Consider the following 22,163-nt stretch of genomic DNA (forward strand, 5'->3'; position numbering starts at 1 on the left):
CATTCTCACATTAACAACAAAATATTCCACTGAAACTGTTGAGGTTTTCAGGGAAGGATCAAGAGCAAAATACAGAAATGTTTGGGTTTTAGACACTTATTTTTACTGAAATATCAAGCATTTCTGCAGAAATCAGAGGTTTTTAAAGTATTAACCAATAAAATCCTCACAGCAAACAATAGAAATTTGGTAGACAGAGTAGTGAGAAGCTGACTACAGTGTATTGCACAAAATTCCCCAAAACTGGAAACAAAGTTGTTCAGTTTGTATTTGCTCTGATAAGCAAGAACCTGATAAAACACAAAAATTTGACATTTCTTGAAAGAAGTAACTGAAAATTGCATGGATGACATCTAGCTTTATACCTAGTTCTATAAAGAAAAGAACCCGTATTGGCACTTTCTAGCAAAAATACATAAATCTCACAAAACAGGACATGACCAGAGTGGTCTAGTGAAAGGCCTCCTACCCATGACAGGGTGGTTAGAATGCAATGATCTTTAAGGTCCTTTCCAACCCAAACTGTTCTATGATTCTATAAGCTTAATCTAATTATGCCCCACTTTTTGCCTGTTTTGTAATGAACTGTGTTTCACTGTGTTCAGTTAAAAGTTCTGACAATTTTCACATTTAGAACCCCCTCTCCTTTTTGTAAAGAGAGACAGACTTTGCTGTACTTCATAGTGGCTCAGTTTTATTCCACAAACTTTGATGTCTTCTTAAGAATTATAAGTGGACACTGCTACCAAAACTTTCTGAATCCTGCTGAAATTTCTGTCAACACTTCAAAGGGGACAGACTAGTTTTGAGGTAAACTCAGTTGAGGTTCAGGATAGTCAAAAGGCTTTAGATGAATAGCAACAATGTGAGTTTTTAAACATCCATTTTTGTAACATTTTATTTTCATATCAGAAATTTAATTATCTTCTGTCCCTTAACAGGTTGGTCAACTTTTCTGTCAGAGCCAAGGAGAGTATTAAGTGACCATTAATTTCAAACTAATTTGCACACAGATCAGTAAGTAAATTAGAATTGTTATGTGTAGTAGATATAATTCGCGCCATCTCTAATATGATATATATGATATTGAATTTCATTTATAACAGGATTGTTAATAGTGCCACTTATTGCCTGGAAATAATTAGAATAAACTTTTGATTCACATTTGGCAGTATTTAGTCACATAGAAGTTGTCCAACAGCTTACAAATGAGGTCCATGAAAATACATACTGAAATACTTGCAATATCCTTCTTAGACCACTACAACATTGACTATGAAGTTGTAAGGTGTGGACAGAAAATCTGGCCCTCAACATTTGGATCAAGATGTCCCTTTTAAACATATGAATCATATATACCTATGACATATAGATGATATCTATCTATATCTATGTATGTAGAGTGGAATTCCCACAGTATAGTAATGTTATGAATACTTCACAACAGGAATGTGAATTTCTCAGGAAAGCAATTTACCAAGACAAATGACAAAACAGTTTCAATCATGACTATTTAAAAACCAAAAAAGTCATCTTAGTCAACCTACTAGATGAACACAGTTCATGGAGCATTAACAGAAGCTTGTTCAGAATTAATTGATCAAAGTATTTCCCTTCATGAGAGTTTGGATGTATTTTCCACCTATTGGTGTCTACAACTTCTAGTAATATACTCAGGTTTATAAAGATCCTGCAAGGATACAGAATCATGTTTTCTTGTTCCTACATTACTAATAAGTGATATCTTGGCAATACACTCCCAACAAGCCAGTTAGCTCATGCAATACTTACAACAATGAGTTCATAAAGAAATAGTCTTTTTTTTTTGTTAGCATGGCAGTCTTGCTTCATCTTTTTCACAACATGCGCAACTCTTTCTGATTCTTTATCAATATGTGCCTCATTAAAGTCATCCAAAGACATATCTGAGTATCCCAACACCTCAGCTAAAGCTCTCCAATCATAAACACTCTCTGATACTGTAGACAGAACTACCGAGTAGATATAAGTCAGTTTTTTGAATGGCAATGCAATTTGTTCAACAAGATTCCTGGTTGTTAGCTCACTATCAGCAGTGTCCATAGCTTGTTCTTTAGAAATCACTTTAATGTTTTTGCAATGTACAAGACCAATCTTTCTTCTGAGAACACCCACATACCACTCTTTCATTTTAGTTTGTCCAATGGCTTTAACTTTATCTTCACCAAGCAGTGCTATTGTGTCTCCTTTAAAATATTCCAGCAAATAGTCAATCTTATTCTGTCGTAACACAGTTTTCAAAGCCACTCCATAAGTATTGACATTCAAAGTTTTGTCTTGAAACTTTGGATACTTTATTGTTGGTATCAAAAGCCATGGTGCAGACTTGATTTCTTTGCGGTTTTGTAAGCGCTTTGGCCTATTAATAATTCCACGTAATTTTGGAGCTGGAGCAGGAGTTGTAACATGGAACTGTGTTACTTGGCTACTTTTCAAGATTTTAATCTGAACAAGGAAAACAAAGAAATGCATCTCCCTGCATCCAAGCATGGAAAATAGGAATTGTTGGCGGACCATTTCACCAGTTTTCAACTCCTCCTTTTTAATATTTTTGCTTTGATCTTCCTTTTTTACTTGAAAGTCTGGATCACAGGATATCAAAGAAATATTTAGATCTTGTGGTTTTTCAAGAAGAAATGTATGCTTTCCCCACAGCTGAAACACCACAGGAGGCATACTCTTCCCCCCTTTTTTTATATCACAAATCGTGAGTTTTCCTGGAACGTAGTTATGACCAAAGACTGTAAAAACTGCTGTAAAAGATGGATGAATATATTTGGGACCATAAATTCCAACTGAGACTGTTCTATGGACATAGTCCCACACATTAGTTGCTGGAGGCTGGATTTTGCTTGCTTGTACAGCAATCACTGCATACATTACATGACTTAGGTCTGTTAGCTTCACTTGTATGGTATCTTGATATATATAGCAATTCTCTAGCTTCTTAAAAGGTCCTTCTTTGTTGAGACTAAAGAAACACACTATATCACTCATAACTTGGCTGAGTGGATCATTCTTCACTTTAGCTGCAACTTTCACTTCTAGGAAAATGGCTTCGCTCGTTTTGAGGTTGCTCAGTGTAAGTTCTATCAGAGGACTTACTGTGCTGGACAGCTCATTGTTGCATGACAATGGAGGGTTAAGGATAGCCTTTAAACCAACTTCTTGGAATTCTCCTGGTAACACATGACCCACAGGGACATGAATGTTGATATCTGAGTCAGGTAGCTGTACTGAACCACCTTCGTGATCCAGTTTACAAACTACATGAATGTCTGTAGCTTGTGTTTGTGCCCACCCAAGGCTGTGGCTCATGGCTTCTAAATCCAGGCAGGAGCGGGTGAGCTGGCGGTGGCTCAGCCAAGCCATCTTGTAGGCTTCGCGGTCATTCTGAAGCCATGTCAGATCAGAAGCTGTAATTTTTTGAGGCGCTGTCTTGTGAGGATTAAATCTTTGGTTATCAACTATATCCAGGAAGTCAGAGACACTCTTGGATCGTCCAGATCTTCTTGCTGAATTCCTTCTTAGGAGACAGTCAATATCTAGCTCATCACCTGAGGAATCCAAAGAGTCCCTATTGCTTGAAATTTTAGAGAACAAATAAGGTTTTTCCTTTAAAATAGAAAGACGCTTGTTATTTTCATTTCTATTGGAAGCAGCTATGTCATGTACAAAAGGGTTGGATCCTGACAGTTCATTCCAGAAAGGATTAGTCTTAGAAACAGATTGAGCATGTTTGAATACGCCAGGCCAGTCAATATCCAAATCCAGTTTACTTTCATTGGCATCTGTTTAAAAGAGAAAAAGAAGCATTTCCTGAAGCACAGAGACTTGAGATGTTCCATTTATGTCCAACTCATAGTTTGTTAAACTAAGAGATAACTAAATTTTCTTCCTCAAACAGACATAGATAATTTCTGTGTTTCTCCTTCAGGTTTTTAAACATAATCAAAGTTGATTTAATTAAGAATCTTACTTAATAGAAAGACTGCTAACAAATTAGTGCTGAATAACAAATTGGTGTTGAAAGATGTGAAGCAACTTCTTTGAGGTGTTGATCATTATCAACTCGTATGATTATTAATTGGCATTGAGTATGCTAAAGTTCCATAAGAGTCAAACACTTATATTCCATTAATCTTTGGCTTCTTACAAAATGCTGTGAACTTCTTTCCTTTGTGTCTGTCTCTTTGCAAAGAAAAACTAGTTTCATTTTTCAAACACTGCAGACTGTACAGATAAATTCATTATTCAAGATACCTTTTCATGCTAGTGCATGTGCATTTAATTGATAACAGCACTCTTACAATTTATCTCCATGTGTGTGGAATTTGTTATACTAGCTTTCCATTAGAAAACAATCATTGATATAATTTATGAGACCTTGTGCAACTTTGGAGAGAAATGTTTGTGTGACTACTAATTTTCTGAGATTGCATTTAAATAGACAAACCTGAGTGCATAAGTGATATTTATATGTTTTCTAATAAAAATACTCATTATTAGCAGTAGTAATTATTTTTTCTGAAGAAGAGACATCCTTACATTTTAAATTAGCAATTGTTCAGAGAAGCTGGTTTACAGTTGATTGCAACTCACCCTTCTTGCAATGGAATATCTGCAACTTTTCATGCTAAGGGTTTCTATTTTTTGCCTTTTTTAAATTTCTATATATAAAGGCTATACCATCCCTTCTTTATATATTCTTGAAGAGTTTAAATTTCAGAGAGAAAAGGCATTATTTCTATTTTTTTCACCATATATATAGCTTACATTATAAATTACTCTATACTGATCAAATGCAAGCATGATAGTGCATACAGCACAAAAAGAAAAAAAAAATTAAACGTTAGTACTTCACTTTTTGTTTCCTTTTTCAAGTTGTAATAAAAAGCCAAAACGATGACATTTTTCCATGGTTCCAGAAAATTCCCAGTTTGGAAGAACCAAGGTGGAATTTACCTATTTGCCAGCTGCCTATCTACAAAGCTCTAACATTGTCTTGACAAGAGCCTTCCAGGTGAGCTGCCAGGGGGATTGAGCCCAGGGGCAGCCTTCTTTTCCTCGAGCACTTTGTCTTAACCAGAGTCACCAGAGGGAGACATGCTGCTCAAGCACCACTGAAAAGTTCTTTTGTCTCTTCCCATAGGCCAAGATCTTTCCTCATGCTGTGATGTTATTACAGTCAGACCAGTATTGCATATTAAAAATATTGATTAATTAAGCCCAAAATAAACATGAGGGGTTTGTTTGGGTTTTTTTCCCCCATCCTAAAGGGCTTGTTTCTACAGAAAAAATATAAGCAGAAAACTCCGTCAGAGCCTGAGTCACTAGGACAGATGCTTTATCGTGCCAAGAGCATGAGAAAACACAACTATACAATTACTGGGGTGCAGCATGTCCACAAAGAAATAATTCCTGCTCCACAACTTACACAGCAAGTGTCAGACTTGCTGTTACATCTGCTACTGGACAAGAAGCTAAGAGAATGCCTGCCTTGTGGAGGCCAAATTTTTTCTCAGCTTTGGGGTTAAAATAGCAAGGAGATTAAATCAACTTTTCCAAGACTCCAGTTTTTAAATTGATCTACCTTCAAATTACCCTGCCTTCATGTTCTTAAAACCCTAAATTAATCTACTTTGGCTAAGAACTTCCTCTTCTCTTCCCCACTTTGACCCCCAGTAAACTTACTCTAAGTAGCATTTGTAAATGTAACATTAAAGATTTCAGCTCTTCCTCCCAACCTGCCCGACCCAGAGTTTTGCAGAAATATAGACTTTAGTTGGATAGCCTTAGCACAGAAAATAGCAGAAGAGCCATACTGTAGTTGTCTGAAGGTGGCTGGTCATCCACATCAATCAAAGTCCCCTCTGACCGGCTTCGTGGAATCTCTCCACTGCTTAGGGAATCTGTTCCACTACTGGAAGAATTTTCCTCCTAGAAGACATATATAATATCAGCAAGTATGTGATTAGAAAAACGGGAAACTGTTGAAGAATAATTGAGCTTGTTCCTGTAGTGCGACATGAAAAAATAGTGAAGGTTAAATGATGAGGAAATTTACAAACTCTGCCCAAGAACATCACAATCCTGAGTCTTACAATTGTATGTGCATCAAATCCAGGAGATGCTACAGCTACAGTACAATGTGATAACCCCAGCCCATAGTGAAGTCCAATAACTCACAAAATTTATCTTGTAATTGGAACTGAGCCAATTATGCAGTAACTTCCATTCAGGTCTTGAATAAAATATTTTTTAAAAAATAAAATAGACATCCTACCTCCTGTTTTCACATAAGTTTGAGTATAATTATTAAAGGGAAAGATCTATATCTGTTACTTTCCATGCCAATTAATAGAAAGTATTTTCAACATTTTCTGCTTTATTATTCTTATATTCCTCCCCAGAAAGAAGATCAGGTCAGATTTCCTTCTAGTCAATCCAAGAATGACTTAAAGTATCCTTCCTTAGAGACTACACCGTCATAGTGACAGCCTAAGAGAGGATATTCAGGTCTCTCTTCTTCCTTATTCTGACTACAAGAAGTTCTGTTTCATTTTAGTGCAGTTTCTTTGAGGCAGGCAACAGAAGGATGAGCCTCTTAAGTTACATTGCCTAATGCTGAAGAAAACAAGAATCGTTGTGTCTCCTAATGAAAGAGGAGTCACAGAAGTTTCAAGCGAGCATTTAGTATCCTACATGCTGAAATTACTGTATCGCAGAAACAGAAGCTGAAGGAAATAAAAATGAGAGATCTTTTTTGCAGAAAAGCTCTTCAAGTTAGTGCTAAAAAGCAAGACATCATCTAGTGACTTTCCCGGGATCCTTTCACACATCCTATATGTAATGAGATATAAATGCTGATGATTAACAGATACATTAAGATATCTGGGGAAAAAATGAGACAAAAAAAGAAACAAGGAAAGGGGAGGAAGAGATATGGAAAAAATCCAGCACCTTTTTGGGTCCATACATAGGATACAATAGCTTTGTTTGGGATCCTGAAATATTGCAGCATGTTACTACTGCAGCAAACATTGCGGTCTAAGTAGATCTCTTTTTATCACATTTAAAATAAAGAAAAAATTGATTGGGTCTGCTTTTGCTGCAGCTGTAAGAAAAAGGAATTTTCAGTTCCATTTCCAGTAGGTGAGTTATGGGAAAAGGAAGCATACTTTATATCCAAGCATTACTGCAGAAAGCTGAGGCCAGCTGTTTGTTTTCATTGCCCAGTGCCATGGTTTAAGATTTCTATTTTTCTTTTGTAAATGTAAATTGGTACTTACACAATTCACCACACAAGTTACCTACAACTTCCCACACTTACTCTTGTGGTGCTCTTACCACAAGAGGTACCTTCAGCTAATGGCAGTCTGTTCAGGTGCTGGTTGGTGCACAAGCAGCATGCAAGGCTGAGGTCAAGCAAAGCTCAACAGTCAGCCTCTAAGGGCTGTATAGATTTTCAGGTTCCTTTGTTACCAGAAACATCTTTTATTTATCCAGCACCTTTTTGGTGTCCTTCGGGGTCCTGATTTTAGCTAGTAGGTAAAGCTAGCCTCCAATGCCAATACATTCTGGCTTTTGCTACTACTACCCCACCAGAACAAAACTGGAAACTAAAATGCTTCCTTAGTCCCAACACTGTTAATTCCAAGATCTGGCATTCCTCATCTGTATAAAGATATCACTGTTTCTTCTGTCTCTGATAAGTGAGGATATTTGATAACATATACAGGCTCCATCAAAGGAAATACATTTTGCATTGCTGATGCATCTCAAAATGCTGAAAAACTGAACACATTGTATAAACATGCAAGATAATCATCTCTGGCTTCTACATACACATTGTGGAGGTTTAATCATGCCAGCATAAGGTATCTATAGTCTAAAATCTCAAAAAATTTACAAAAAGTAAGTCTTCATTTTACAGTACCAGTGTACTTGTTGCCAGCACCAATCTCTGACAATCTACTGATAATTCACATGTGAATTTAAAAATAGTTCTCAAAATAGTTAAAACACCTATAATTATTTCAGTAGCTGCATAAACTGGGAGGCAGTAAATAAGGATGATGAAAGGACACAAGAGGCTAAAATAGGAAACCCATGGAGAAGGAAGAAAAAGAGAGGAAGAGAGAAAGAAAAACAATCCCTTTACACAGGGGTATTATATTGAAAGAGACATGACAACAAGACTGCATGTGGAAGTTTTTTTAAACAAAATAAGGACTTCTGCAAATAGAATAAACCATTTCCTTAAAGTTCCCTCTGGGAATTCCTCAAAATGTTCATCACTTGCCTGGTGTGGAGATAAAAGTTACTGAAAAAGGAAAGCCACTTTAAAAATAATCCTCCACCCCCATGAAAGCATTTCTTGGTAAGACAGGATGATGAGGGATCCCTGTAATTGAGGCATGTCTTCAGGCCAGTCAAGCACAGAATGAGAGAAGGGGGGATATATAAACATTCCTGGGCAAAAGATGACCACATTTGGCCAGCATGTCAAGGGATGTGGGAAATGCTGGGGACAAGCTGTACACACACCCCTGGGTACTGGACAATGTGCCTCTTGCTCAGGGTTACATCAGCTGACACCAGGGTTGGGTCCCACCTCTTCTCTGTTCCAGCCTGAGTGCTGAGAATGGCTAAAGGCCCAGCTTCTTTCTATGAGACTAAGAAAATAAGAAAACCAAATGCTTATCCTTTTCCATGAATACTTTCTATGACAAAATAGCATCCCAAATTAAACTTTTGAGAGCACACTTACCTGGACAAATTCTGAAGAACAATCATTCACAAGAGAAGTGAGGTGGATGCATATGGGATGAACAGGCATACTGATCAACATTGGGAGGGAAAGGTATAAAAAGTTTTCACTGCAAAAAGAGGGAACTATGTATAGGAAGAACCAGAGACCAAGCTTTTCATTTGCTGTAGCAACTGAACAAGAAAGATGTACACTGACAACTGCTTAATGGTGCAAGGAATTATTTGACTGATGGCAATGTCAATTCACAGTGGGAAGTCAGGAAGGAGTGAAGAAGTGAAGAGGTTGAAAGAGATCAGCTGTGGAGGTGACCACTGAGTGAACCTGAGTGACTGCTGAGAGATGTGGCATTTTTTGTATGAGGGCAAGCAACAGTTTGCCAGGTGCCTTCTGCTGGGGATTGCTTGACCCATAAGAGCATGTAGCTCAAGGACCCAGAGCATTTCTGTCAGCACTGTTAGAGAGGGAGAAAAATGCACTAGATGCCCTAGAAGAAGAAAAAATTATTGGGTAGAAAGTTCAGTTTCACAGAAGTCAGGAGACAGATTTGCTGCAGACAGCATTTTTGCTGCATAAAATGCCTCAAGAAATTTCTTCCAGGTGTTTCAAAATTCAAGTGCATCTTGGTTTTTTTCCTAGTCTCACTACCAAAAAAAACCATATCCTGCTGCGTCTAAAACAGTGGTAATGAAGAAAATAAGAAAAGCCCAAAGGCAAACATGTTCCCACTGCCTTTGCCTTCAAAAATAAGAAAGAATACATTCCATTGTGTTTTTTAAGTATCAACATCCTAGAGGAAAACACTAGCAATTTATATTCCATTCTACCTTAATCCCTCTTCAAAAGCAGGTTTTGTTAAGAATAGAGCTCTCCTGTGGCCATGTTTCTCCATGGACTTCTACATGTTCCTCACACAGACAATGCCACCCTTATTCAAAAAGATTCATGGCCTTTGTGTCAAGGATGAAGTTAATGCATTAGCAGTGACAGAGCAAGAAACAGACACAGATGTTGGTAATGTGTCTCATCCCTCAGGTTCATTTTTGGGTTACATGGGAGAAAATTACTTCCTACTTATGTAGGTTGGGTTGTTAGACTTTCAAGTTTCTCCCTGAAAAAGGAGAAATGTAAATGCATCATAATGTTAAAATGCTCCTCATCTAACCAAATACTGAGTATACTGAATTATTTAAATTCTATTATATAGAAAGAAGAAAAGGAATTCTAATGAGACCACAATACACAAAAGAGGGAGTGTGTCAGAAGGACTGCACATCACCAACACACATAAACCACTGCCCATTCTCAGCAGACTAATTTATTTTTGAGCAAACATTAGCCACAGCAATAAGCCATATTTTTACTGTCCCTTGCTCTTGAGGCCTAGAACAGCTTTACACAGCTCATAGTTCAATGAGAGGCTCTTGGACCCAAGTTACTAATCTTTGATGACAGAGCTGTACTGTAGGCAGTGGCAGTACAGCACAGCAAATGGAATGTTCAGCTGAAGTGAGGAAGCCTGTGACTTATTTTAGTCTGGTGCATGTGAGGCAGCCAAGGAAATGTGTCTGTATCTCACTTATAACAGAGATAAAATTGGCTTTTAATGTTCAGCAGAAACATTAATAATTTAATATGACCCAATAGCTTGCCATTTTGACTGTAATTATAGAAAGGGATTTTCAATGGATAAATCTACTAGTTTGGTCTGTTAAACAGTTGCCAAGTTTGGTACCTATTTTTTCAATGTTTTGAAAATTTATCAACCTGTGGGAACAGCAGAGACATTTACATTGAATCCAGGGCTTAGACTTTCTGCAGGCCCAATATTTGTCTGCATGGCTGCTTGGAACTGACACAATCACTCTTATAATGCTTCACCTGGGCTGGAGCTAAAGGGTAGATCTGGTACTCTCAGCACAACAAAAATGGGAATTGAAGTGGGTCATCCTCCCAGTACATTTCCACTGTTTTGCAGGTGGGTTTTTATAGGATCTGCTCAGGTCTGCACAACCCAGAATTGACTGCTTTTCAGCCTATTTGGGGAACACTATGCAAACAAAAATAGCTATACTCTACACACTCCTTCCACAAGGCAAGTATCCTTCCTTCCCTTCCACACATCTACACTTCTAAAACTGCTTGTTATGAGCATAAGTGGTAGAGTGTTTATTTTCATTTATGGACTTCACATTTGGGAATGTTGCTTTCCAAAAGCCTCAGGAATGTGTAGTTAAGTTTTGATATTATCTTTTATATTTTAGTTACCACTCTGAAATACTCCATAGTTTCACTTAGTCCTCAGGAAAAAGGAAATTTATTGTCTCCTATGTACTTTAATTAATAACTTCTTCAAGAATAGGAAATAGAAAATAAAGATCTCACTAACAATTTACTTAAAGAATCCAACTTTGTACTATGAAATTGCAATATTTTTATTTTTCATGAACAGAGTAAACATTGCAAGTTTATTAGCCTAATTCTTCTGTGGATGTCCTTACACCTATAAAAACAATAGTTAAAAATCACACTGAATTCTTACTTAGTGTGTTTACTTGTAGATGCTTTGGAAGCACAGCGAGTTTTTTCACTTTTGGTGGTTCTGTGAAACAACTTTTGGTTCACAGACATTATAATACTACAAGTATTGTAATATTGTACTACTGACTGAAGCCAACAGCTGCTCCTCCAAAGTGGATATTGAAAGTACTCTGTAAGGAACACCTTTAATTTAGAAGTTTCATTGCAAAATAAAATTTCCATTTGTAGGAGCCACAAGTGTTTCAATGTCACCAAAATTAATGCATTAAACATTGCAGAGCAAAGCAAAGGCTGTATCTACCACATTCTGCCTGTGAACCAGAGCCCTGCTGCTTTTTCTTAAGTACTTTTAATGTTTGCTAGGATGACACAGAAACCTCAGCTATCAAAGTTTTTAATCAACCAAGAGAAGTGGGAGCTACCAGGATTCTCAAAATTTGTTAGCTATTTATATCCCTGTGAACTATAGGTGTGATCACAGGTTTTTAAGTACATGATATCTCCAAAGTACTCTATACGTCATTACTCTGATTTCTTCTTCTCTTTCCACTAAGCTAGAATTTTCTCACATCTAGGCTGCTTGCAGGAATTACACTGAGTCTTTAACTGAGCAGCTTGCCTGTCAGTGGCAAGTGCAGATAAAGGCTAAGACATCTACCCACTAGCTTGGCACAGAGAGCACTCCGAGTCCTGCCTAGTATTCATTATGTCCTTCCCTGGGAAGGGCTCATGTCTGAGTCTGTTAATGCCACAAGTCAGCTTTGAGCAGGACAGACATGAGCTGAGGTCTGTGGGGACAGGAAGCAGTGCTAGGGGATAGAAGTAGTGGTAGCACAGGCTGAAATCCTTTGCATGCCTCAGAGTCACTGGGGCATGACCAAAAAGGAAAAAAAATTCCTTCCTCTGTCCCAAAGACTTGATTCTGCCGACACTCTTCCAGCTTTTCCAGTTATATATAGAAAATAGCACATCTACTTTCCAGCCAGAAAGCAAGCAAAGGATCCACTTTCCAGACAATCAAGTAGTGAAGTAATTCTTCAGCTCTTCCACAGAAATTGGCAATCAGGCACTTCTGAGTTACATGTTTCATAGAAATAATTGCTTTCAAATTTAAGGGCTGAGCACAGGCAGGGAAGAAATCCCTCTTGACTTTCAACATTTAAACATCTCATCTGGCCCAGTGATGTGATGAAAAAATGCTGCAAAAGTTGCGCTCTCTTCACAGCATCAGGGTAAAGCAGAATACATCAAGGAAACCACCCACAGAGAAAGACCAGTGTTTTAGTTGCTCATAGCTCTTAAAGCTCTTGAAATTACTATTGTAATTAATATTAACAGCAGCTTGAGCACCCAAATCATCTGGCTATGTTGCAAATACATAGGATGGTTTTTCTGCTATTTCAGCATAGGAATGCTAGGACAAAGTAATGTGGCTGACACTATGGCAGGATCCAGTCTTGAACATCCAGCTGTGGAACTAAATTGCCTGTCAGTGTGCTGCCTGACAGTGACACTTTATTTTGGACAGGTGTAGATTAAAGATGCATGAGCATAATACGCAATAAGAGCCTTACAGGAAATTGAACCTGATATCCAGGCATATAAAAGGTGCCTTTAGGCTTCTGGTGTCCTAATTTCAGCAAATTGAGGTGAGTGCCCAGTGAAGGATATAGGGGGACACTACATTGTGCTGTGCTTTTGATGAGATGAGGTACTAGAAAAGCTTCTTTCCATGAGCGTGACAGAATTTTGCCTAAACACAAAAGAAAAACATGTCAGAAAGTCTGTACTGTCAGGTGGATCATTCACATGGAACTATTTGGTTTGATGTTGGTTAACTTGGAGTGGGGACAAAAAAACCCCAACACATATACCAACTAAAAAATGAATTAACATATTAAGATACACAAAGAAATTCCCTTGCAAGGTTTAAGCTATCTCAGACAAGTTTTAAAAATGTATAAACTAGCAAAAAATCTACCCCAGTTGTGTAGGGCAAGAATGGCATGGTGAAGAGGGGGGATACATGTCAATCGGTTCTTCCATTTCTCTTGGGAAACATAAAGGAAGACAAATACTGAGATGGCAGAAACAATGAAAATTATGTGACATGTGATCAGCTCAACATGGAAAAAATTAATAAAACAGGCAACTACTTGTTTGGGAAAAACACTTATATTAAATATAGTAGAAGAAAGTAAATCCATTTGACAAGGATTCCTCTGGTTATAATTAGAGGTTAGTTCAGAGAGTTAATAACTGCAAGCATAATCATTCTTCAATGCATCCACAAACTACATTTTGATGTACTTGACTGACCACATAACAGACACAGGGAACGTGTACCAGTACTAATAGTATGTTTGATAGATCACAGTAATATTCACAAGGAAAGGCTGTTAACTGTTTTTTGTGTATTGATCTGTTTTGACTGAAGAACTTGTTTAATAACCCTTGACACTTTTGAAACATAGCAAAAAGAGCACCAGAGAGGGAGTCTTAATCACAGAGACAACTTCCAAGACAAACTGCAGAAAGTGAACTTTTCCTTTGTTGCTTTTTATGGCAATTACAGTTCCCCAAGTTTGGTTGGATCTTTTTTCCAGAAGTGAGACATCATTGCATTTAAAACATTTGTGCCTGTGTTGTTAATAATAGTCTGAGCTGTCCATTAAGTTACACCTGCCAATATCTTAAAGTTATTTTTGACAATGTAATTTTAAAGGGAAGAAGGGAGAGGAGTTCATAAAAATGCATTTTGTTCTCTAAAAGCCAAAAACAGCACCTCTCATTATACTGCACTCTCCCTTTACATAACAATCACTCATGCTCTTGACAAGAAAAGGCCCAATTATTTCTATCAAATAGGATACATGTTTAAATGGATAGTTTCTCTACTAATGAAGGACATTTGAACCTCTGAACCATACTCTCTACTACTACTTTTTAATAGTGTTGTTAACTGAATATTTTCACTGTAATAATATGACTGCTAGTTCGACTCTAAAATGGTAAAGATCCAGTAACAAAAATGAAGTAAGAAAAAGATAAAATTGCCATGCAATATTAGGTCCCATTTAATGATCCCTCTCTAATTACAGAAGACTGCACATTTTAGAGGAAAATGGAAGAAATCCTACCTATGAAAAATGAAGAACTGCTATTTCCAGTATTGTTGGTAGCTTCAGAAGCAAAATGACAGTGATTCTATTAAAAAAAAAAATTAAATATAGTGTTCATTGTCACTGAATGAACTGGGGATCACAAGATCACTGCGGATCTTCTTCTGAAGGAGCAATCAGCTTCAGGAAGATTTGAGGCAATAAGTTTATAATAAATGTCATGCCCTTATGTGTCTAAATTTAGTTTTTTAATCTAGCTGCTTTACAGGTTCATCCATTGAACTGTCTATTCTTACCTGTTTAGAGGAGGACATCTATACTTTTCGTTGTTAATGTTTGGTATAATAAGCAGAATAATATGTTCAATCTCACACATTCTTATACAGCAGTTACAGTCACTCTTCAATAATTTTCTGTTTACAGAAGTGAAAGCAAGAAGTGATAGTTATTCCAGGTCTCTTCTTCCTCCCATCCTTATATTCTTTAATCACCTTCGTTCTCTTCACTGCACCACAGTATCCAACTGTGTTTTCAGCAGCAGTTCTCCTTCTGGTGATGCACACCATTAGCCTAGATGCAGTACCTCAGTGGAAAGCCAGTTTTCTCACCCAGGAAGACCACTCTATTATAATGTGACTGATAGGCTGGAAGCATCTTAAGGCTATGTATTCTCTTGTCCTGGCTCCCTGAACAACTCAGACAACTCACACATTGAGGCTCTCACCAGGCAGTTGGCTGATAGCCAAAACTAATCAGTGAAATGTTTGTACAACAAATTGGATGCCATATTAGCCCAGGCATTCCTGTGCTGACTTTTATCTCACATTGTCTCCATTCCCCACAAAAGCAACAGCAGAGCTCCAACTTGCTTTTCCTGACATCACTGTCCATCAGGTTGCTACAGGCACCCTACCTTCCCACTGCCTCCTGCTCTTCCTTCTGAGCCAACATCACTGACGGTAAAATTTGATGAACAGCTGAGAGAGTTCTAGTTGCTCAGGAATAGTCTGACCTGGCACTATACGCTGATGAGTGCCTAATGATGCAAGAAATCTATCCCACACAGCTCTATAACATTTTTCTATACCATATTCCATGAAGAAAGCTTAATACTACCTTAATGTTATTTCTTCTCTACATTTAATATGGCAGTGGTGCAAAGAGAAAGAAGGCATAAAGCTGTTGCTTCCTTCTTTCTTACTTTCTTCCCTATCTTCACACATGTTCACTGGCCATGACACTCTGTTTGATATTTTGAGGGAATAAGCGTAGACAGAAAATGAGGATGTCAGCAGCTCAAGATCTATAATAGAAAAGACTCTCCACCCCAGTCACATGTCAAAGAGCAAAAAACCCCCCAAACCAACCCATAAATTATCATAAATTTCATCCTTTTACATACAAAAAATAGTCAGTTTAGTTGCAGAAAAACTTTCATTCGTCCTAAAAAATCTGACTGACATCCTGAAATAATAGCAATGGCTGAAGAGATGTAGTCACAAATTGCTTAGAAATCTGGACTGAAAGCAAACTTATTAAATTCCCAAAGAGAGTTTCTCAGACACCCCTGCAGAAAATCTCCAGGACAATGATTCAGAAATGCAGTTGATTATACTCCATCAGTTCAAAGTATCTGTCCAGACTTTTATTTCAATTTTTCTGTCTCAGCAGGCTTTACCATTTTTCACCACAGTTAAAGTTATTGCCTTTTCAGCAGAAGTGAAAAGCTGTAGATTAGTAAGTCTTAGATAGAATCACAGCATTTATACATGCATGTTAAGTCCAGCTTCCCCCTTGGTCTGCCCCGTCTCCTTTCCTCCTTCCAATAAATAAAAAACAAACAAAACAAAACCACAAGAACACAAACAAATAAAAACCAAACCAAAACCCCAAACCCTAAACAAAAACAAATTCACAACTCCAACCATTCTTGCCTTTTTCCAACAACTTTTACAAGAAAATTAATTTTCACCAAGAAAACTGGTGAAAAAACCAGCAACTCCTAAACCTTGTGACAGTTCTAGTTTCAGTCCTTTGTTTTGCATCACCATTCACAGACATTGAACATGTTTGCCTTTCAATTTTACAAAGACTAAGCAAGTTCAATATTTTATGTTATTAAGTCTTTGAAAAAGCTGAAGATCTGTGATTTCACTCACTTCCTACACAAAAACAAAAAAAAACCCCACAAAAAAAACCAAAACAAAAACCCCCCAAAACCCCTGGGTGGCATTTATCATCTAAACCACCTCTTTAGTCGTGTGATGATCCACTCACAGGAGGGAATAAACATCTGGTATACAAAGTGAAACTGCCCTATAGGCTATTGTCAGACTACAGAAATTACAGAAAATTTATTTGAGACCACTAGGATATTTAAACATTCTGCAAAACCACATTAATTTCACAAATACTACTTGGAAATGAAATTTTCATGTGATGTCTAGAGTTGTTTTTTCTGACAGCCTGGATTGCAGGAGGGGAGGATAATCTCTCCCTGCTGGAGGAAACCACAGTGTCCCATACATTGGCTACAGCATGTTGGAAGGAGCAGACATCCATCTCAAATACCACTAAACAGCCCAGGGCACAAAGTCCCTACAGGCACCAGCACAGGCTGTTTCTTTTGGGATCTATGCTTCTAGGAAGCTAGAGTTTTTCTAGCTGGCCTGTTTCAGTCTGCTCAGTAACAGCAGAGCAGCCTTTGCTCTAGACAGAGATGAACCAAACACAAGGTTACAAGTCAAATAAACTAAAATCCAGACCTAACTGTAGCTTTTTAGTGCTTTGATTTTCCTAGTTAGGAACCTGAAGGCACCTGCCATGTGTTAGCTCAGAGAATTCAGCCTATTCAGGAACACCTTCCAAATGCCAGCCCTAAAGAAAAAATTTTTCTGGTCTCACCTTCATAAGTTTACTGCCCTTGCTCCATTTGTACCACAGCGTGGGAGGAATAATTCACAGCCCTTCCATAAGGTCACTGACTTTGATGATCGAAGCACTCCCTTACCCAGCTCACCTCCTTGGCATCAAGTCTTGAGTTTTACACCTTTAACTCGTACACCTCAATATAATGAGGTTAAAAAGGTGTGTTTTGTTATGTGAAATACTGCAGAACCTTATATGCAAAATTCCATTGTTCACTTTTTCCTAACCAAATTTGTTATTTTGTGTTGGATTTTATTTTTATTTCTACAGAGCATACACAATACATTTAGAGAGCAGTTGATAGCCTGTTTAGGTTAATCAGCTCACTCCTACCATTGCACATATATCCTTGCCATCCCTGCCAGCGGTTCCTTGATTAAAGTATACAAGTGTCATGATGTCCTAAATATCATAAACATCCTTTTAACATTTAGCTTACAAATAGCAAGTCAAGCACACACCTTGATGTGCACTTTGGTGCATGACACCAAGTAACTTTGCTTAAGGCATTTTTCCTTGGCTGTAATGAGACAGGAGGCTCCTGTTATTTGTTTTATCTCTATCCTACAGACACATGTAATCCTGATTGTGCAATTTATTGACTGTGTTTTTCAGCCTCCCTTTTATGGAAATTATTCATCTATATTTCAGGTCACTGATGATGACAAGCAGATATTTGCATAACACAAGATTCTCCAACAAAGTGTTGTCTAATAGAGAAAGGGAAAGAAAAGCATGAAGTATGTAAATCGATACTCAAATTAAATATATTCTGCTTCCAAAATTTCATCTAAACTTTAATTTGGAAAATATTCTTGGAGGTGCATGGTCCAAATGTTGGCCAGCATGAAGTTAGTTTAGGTCAACTACTGCCAGGGTTGTATTTGTATAGGTTCCTTCATCTGTAAACAATAGAAATATGTACAACTTTGTTCAAAACTTGAATCACTCTGATCTAAACACCTTCTATAATGTGTGTTTTTTGTTAGCTGTTATACAGCTATGTCACATCCACTAGAAGTGAAAAGTATCACAGAAGGTCACCAGTGAGAATATAAGATATTTGTCTAAGATGGTGCAAGTTCTAATCTTCAGAACTTCAGGAGATTTTAGTCCACACAAGAAGAAATTATGTTATGCCCTAACAGTCTTGATAAATGTAACTAAACCGTTTGCTTTTCTGTAAAAACTGGTTCAGATAATTTTATTTTACAGTGCACATTCATCTCAAATTGCCGATTTTAGCAATATTTTTAAACGGTAAGTCACTGTCTATCATCATCATTCAGTATGCTGAATCACTAGCATCCACACAAGTGATTTCATTTAAGAGTTCTTCAGAGATCAGCATTTTAAAAAGCTGAGGCTTAACTCATAATCCATAAGTGAACCTCCTGCCTACAGGGAAACAGAGTGAGCTTTTGCTGCACTTTTTCCATATTAGGAGAGACATGATTTGCCACCTAGGGAACATTTAGGTTTTTCAGCCTCATAGACCTATCTGTGGCAAGACACAGCTTTTGGCACTACCTTAGAAATCTGGAAAATCCTATGGTTATGATAACTTCAGAAACACTAAATTAGATTTATTCATAGATTTCAAAGCCAAAAAAAAAAAAATTATCTTTCCTCTTCTTATGAAGAATCAAGGCCATGGAATTTTACATAGCTGTTATTGTAGGTAAATTGTATTATTGTAAAACTTTTTATTGAACTGAAAATGTTAAAAAAAATATCCAATTCTGAGCCTCAGAACTTGTGTTTATATTGTGTTGGGGCTCAAATCAGAATTTTCTTTTTCATTGATATTCTGGTAGAACTAGCTGGAATAGCATCCCTCTGCTAAGTTTTGTACAAATGCACAAAAACAGAGCCTCATACCAACAAACTGATTGTTTAATGCACCAGATAAGGAAGGGCATGGATGGGGGGAAATGGAGAAATAAGATTACATATCATAAAATCATAGAATAGTTTGGGTTGGAAGGTTACCTTTGAAGGTAACCTTTGAAGGTGAAGTAGTCCAAACTCCAAACCAAGATGGGAAGACTAAACTACAAAGAAACTGATAACCATATTCCAGTGTCTTCCACTCCTACTGTAAGAATTGTGTAAACAAGTGCTAACTCCTTAAAAATCCATCTCCAAACAGCTTGTCCCAGACCACTCAGAAAATCAGTTAATGGGAACAGGACTTGAAAGTGCCATGGGAAGAGAACTGTCACTAAGACCAAAGGGATGAAAATAATTGCATAAATATCACAAGAGTCCTTCTCTCAAGTGCCTACACCCTGAAAAGGCAATTAACTGGAGCAAGGCAGGTATTCATAACAGCTCCTGGCAGCCTTTGACACTGCTATGTTTGTCTTCCCTTTCCAGCTGTGAGCAGAAATCAGGTACAAGTAAATTGTAGCTATGTATAATATGTAGCAGAAAAATACTGATATGCACACACACACACCTTACAGTGTTTCTCTCTTCCAAGCCTTCATTTATCTGGTAAACCAATTTAATAGTAGCCAAACTTAGAAGTCTGATACTATTTTTTATTGAAAAATATTTGCAGTGGTGGAAAATGCAGCTCCATCAAGTTCAGACTTTCACAATACTGTCCTTCTGTTTCTGCTACCATTTATTGCATGAGAGACGAAAAGTCCAGGGAATTTCTTCCTTATCTGAGGAGCAAGTGAGCAGTGCACACAATAGCTTTTTCTGTGTGTTTTGTGACTACAGGACAGTAATTACTGGTTAAAATACACCAGGGAATTCCAAGGTGCAAAGGGCTCTCCTACACATTTTCCTGATTAGTATCCCTTTTCTGTTTTGCCATTTTAGTGTCCACTGCTCAATGCAAGACGAAGAGAAGAGAAGGAAAAGGAAATGGAAACGGAAATGGAAAAGGGAAAAAAAAGAAAAGAAAAGAAAAGAAAAGAAAAGAAAAGAAAAGAAAAGAAAAGAAAAGAAAAGAAAAGAAAAGAAAAGAAAAGAAAAGAAAAGAAAAGAAAAGAAAAGAAAAGAAAAGAAAAGAAAAGAAAAGAAAAGAAAAGAAAAGAAAAGAAAAGAAAAGAAAAGAAAAGAAAAGAAAAGAAAAGAAAAGAAAAGAAAAGAAAAGAAAAGAAAAGAAAAGAAAAGAAAAGAAAAGAAAAGAAAAGAAAAGAAAAGAGTCCCTGAGCAGAACAATCTGTCATTACTCATGTTTGAGACACTATAATTTCACACAGAGCAACAGGTAACAATTAGTGCTACAGGAATTAGGGCAGTCCTATGAATAAATTGATATTTCTTGTCTCTCTGCAGTGCCCCACCCCTCCCACCTTTCCAGAGATCCTGCTAAAGCTAGTGGATGAGAGTGAACTCAAAAAGTTTATCATCACATCACAGCCTTTTCTCCAGGGCTCAGAGGTCTTGTGTGAGATCATGTATGAATATAAACCAACCACTTCAAAGTCTCATCAGTTGTCCCTCCCCGAGGTTATTTCAGACAATGTCATTTCCTTTTAATTAAACAGCTTAGTGCATATAGAAAAACAGTTTATTCTCAATGTAAATACATATCCAAACTTTGGTCTAATTTAGGATCATAGGACAGAAACGAGGCTTTAGGATTTGCTACAGATGGGTCACAAGCTTTGCATTGACTCATGAAACTTTTGGAATTCTTTACAGATGTAGGATCAGGTGAGAGCTTGAACAACTCCTTGTCAAGTTGCTACATGAATGTTTTGCGATACAGCTTATTCAGCAGGGGAAAGGAGCTGCTTCCTTTGGCATAATCACAGGATGGCTGGCACAGTGGACAAGGCTGTTGGCAGTTATTAGTAGGTAAAGATGAAACCTGAAATAATATCATTATTGACTAACTAGAGGTCAGTTCAGATGAAAGTATAAACCAATATGATTTAGAATAATTTTAATCAATTTAAATACTTGTGAACCCCATTTAATGCAGGGAAATAGTATATGCCTCCATGGAGAGAGAGAGAGAGAGAGAGAGAGAGAGAGAGAGAGAGATTAAAGAATTAGTTCAGAGCAAGCCTGGAATAGAAGAAGGGTCAAGACTCCTAAGTCTTCAAAGTGTTAGAAAATAAATGAGATCATGTGGCACTGTGCTTGAGGCTAAGCCTGGTCTTGGGGATGCCATCTGAATGGTGGCTGACTGTCTGGCTGCTCCAGAAAACAGCAGTCCTACATCTCCTTTGCATCAACACTGGTGCTTATCTGGTCTCACCCAGAGCTGGTCCAGGCACAATGACTCAGTGTCCTCCTGTGCTGGCCTGCAGGCAGCAGTGGCTGGGGATAGGAAAGGGGACTACCTCATTCTGTAGCACTCAGCCATTTCTGAGCTTAAATGTAGTTCAAGGAGTTACCCAAAGTAAAGTGACAGCTTTCCATTTCACAGATGTGCAGCAAAGAAGAACACAAAGATCTGTAAGTACTTTGAGTCTCCAGTGAAGGCATCCTTTCTCTAATAATTCATAAAGGTCCTTTAGCCATTGCAAGAACTAAAGAAAATGGCAACATGGTCTACTCTTTACATTTTGGACTCAAATAATTGTCATCTAAAGTCTTTTATAAATGCATATCCCAAACATAAGTCCTCAATTATTCTCTTCTTGGCCATGGGATTCCAGAGCACTTCAGTCTCCAGAGTCACTCACACAGCAAGGGAGAGGCAGCATATAATATAGTTTTCAGCTAAATAGTCAACCATCTTCTCCTTGATCAGGCTGACCTACAAGGTGAAGTTCAGCTGCACAAGA

At 37.5% G+C, this 22,163-nt stretch overlaps 1 protein-coding gene across 1 annotated transcript in view; it reads right to left on the bottom strand.

The window, feature by feature from the left end:
• MACC1 (MET transcriptional regulator MACC1) overlaps positions 1 to 22,163 on the bottom strand; it is a 38,311-nt gene that overhangs the window by 11,931 nt on the left and 4,217 nt on the right. The window contains exons 2-3 of the mRNA XM_072925590.1: positions 5,865 to 5,979; positions 1,792 to 3,830 (exon numbers count right to left, since the gene is read on the bottom strand). Of these exons, the coding sequence (XP_072781691.1) occupies positions 1,792 to 3,830; positions 5,865 to 5,979 (2,154 nt within the window). The remainder of the gene's footprint in view (positions 1 to 1,791; positions 3,831 to 5,864; positions 5,980 to 22,163) is intronic.

This window comes from Taeniopygia guttata, chromosome 2 (genome assembly GCF_048771995.1).
Source record: "Taeniopygia guttata chromosome 2, bTaeGut7.mat, whole genome shotgun sequence".
NCBI classification, from domain to species: Eukaryota; Metazoa; Chordata; class Aves; order Passeriformes; family Estrildidae; genus Taeniopygia; species Taeniopygia guttata.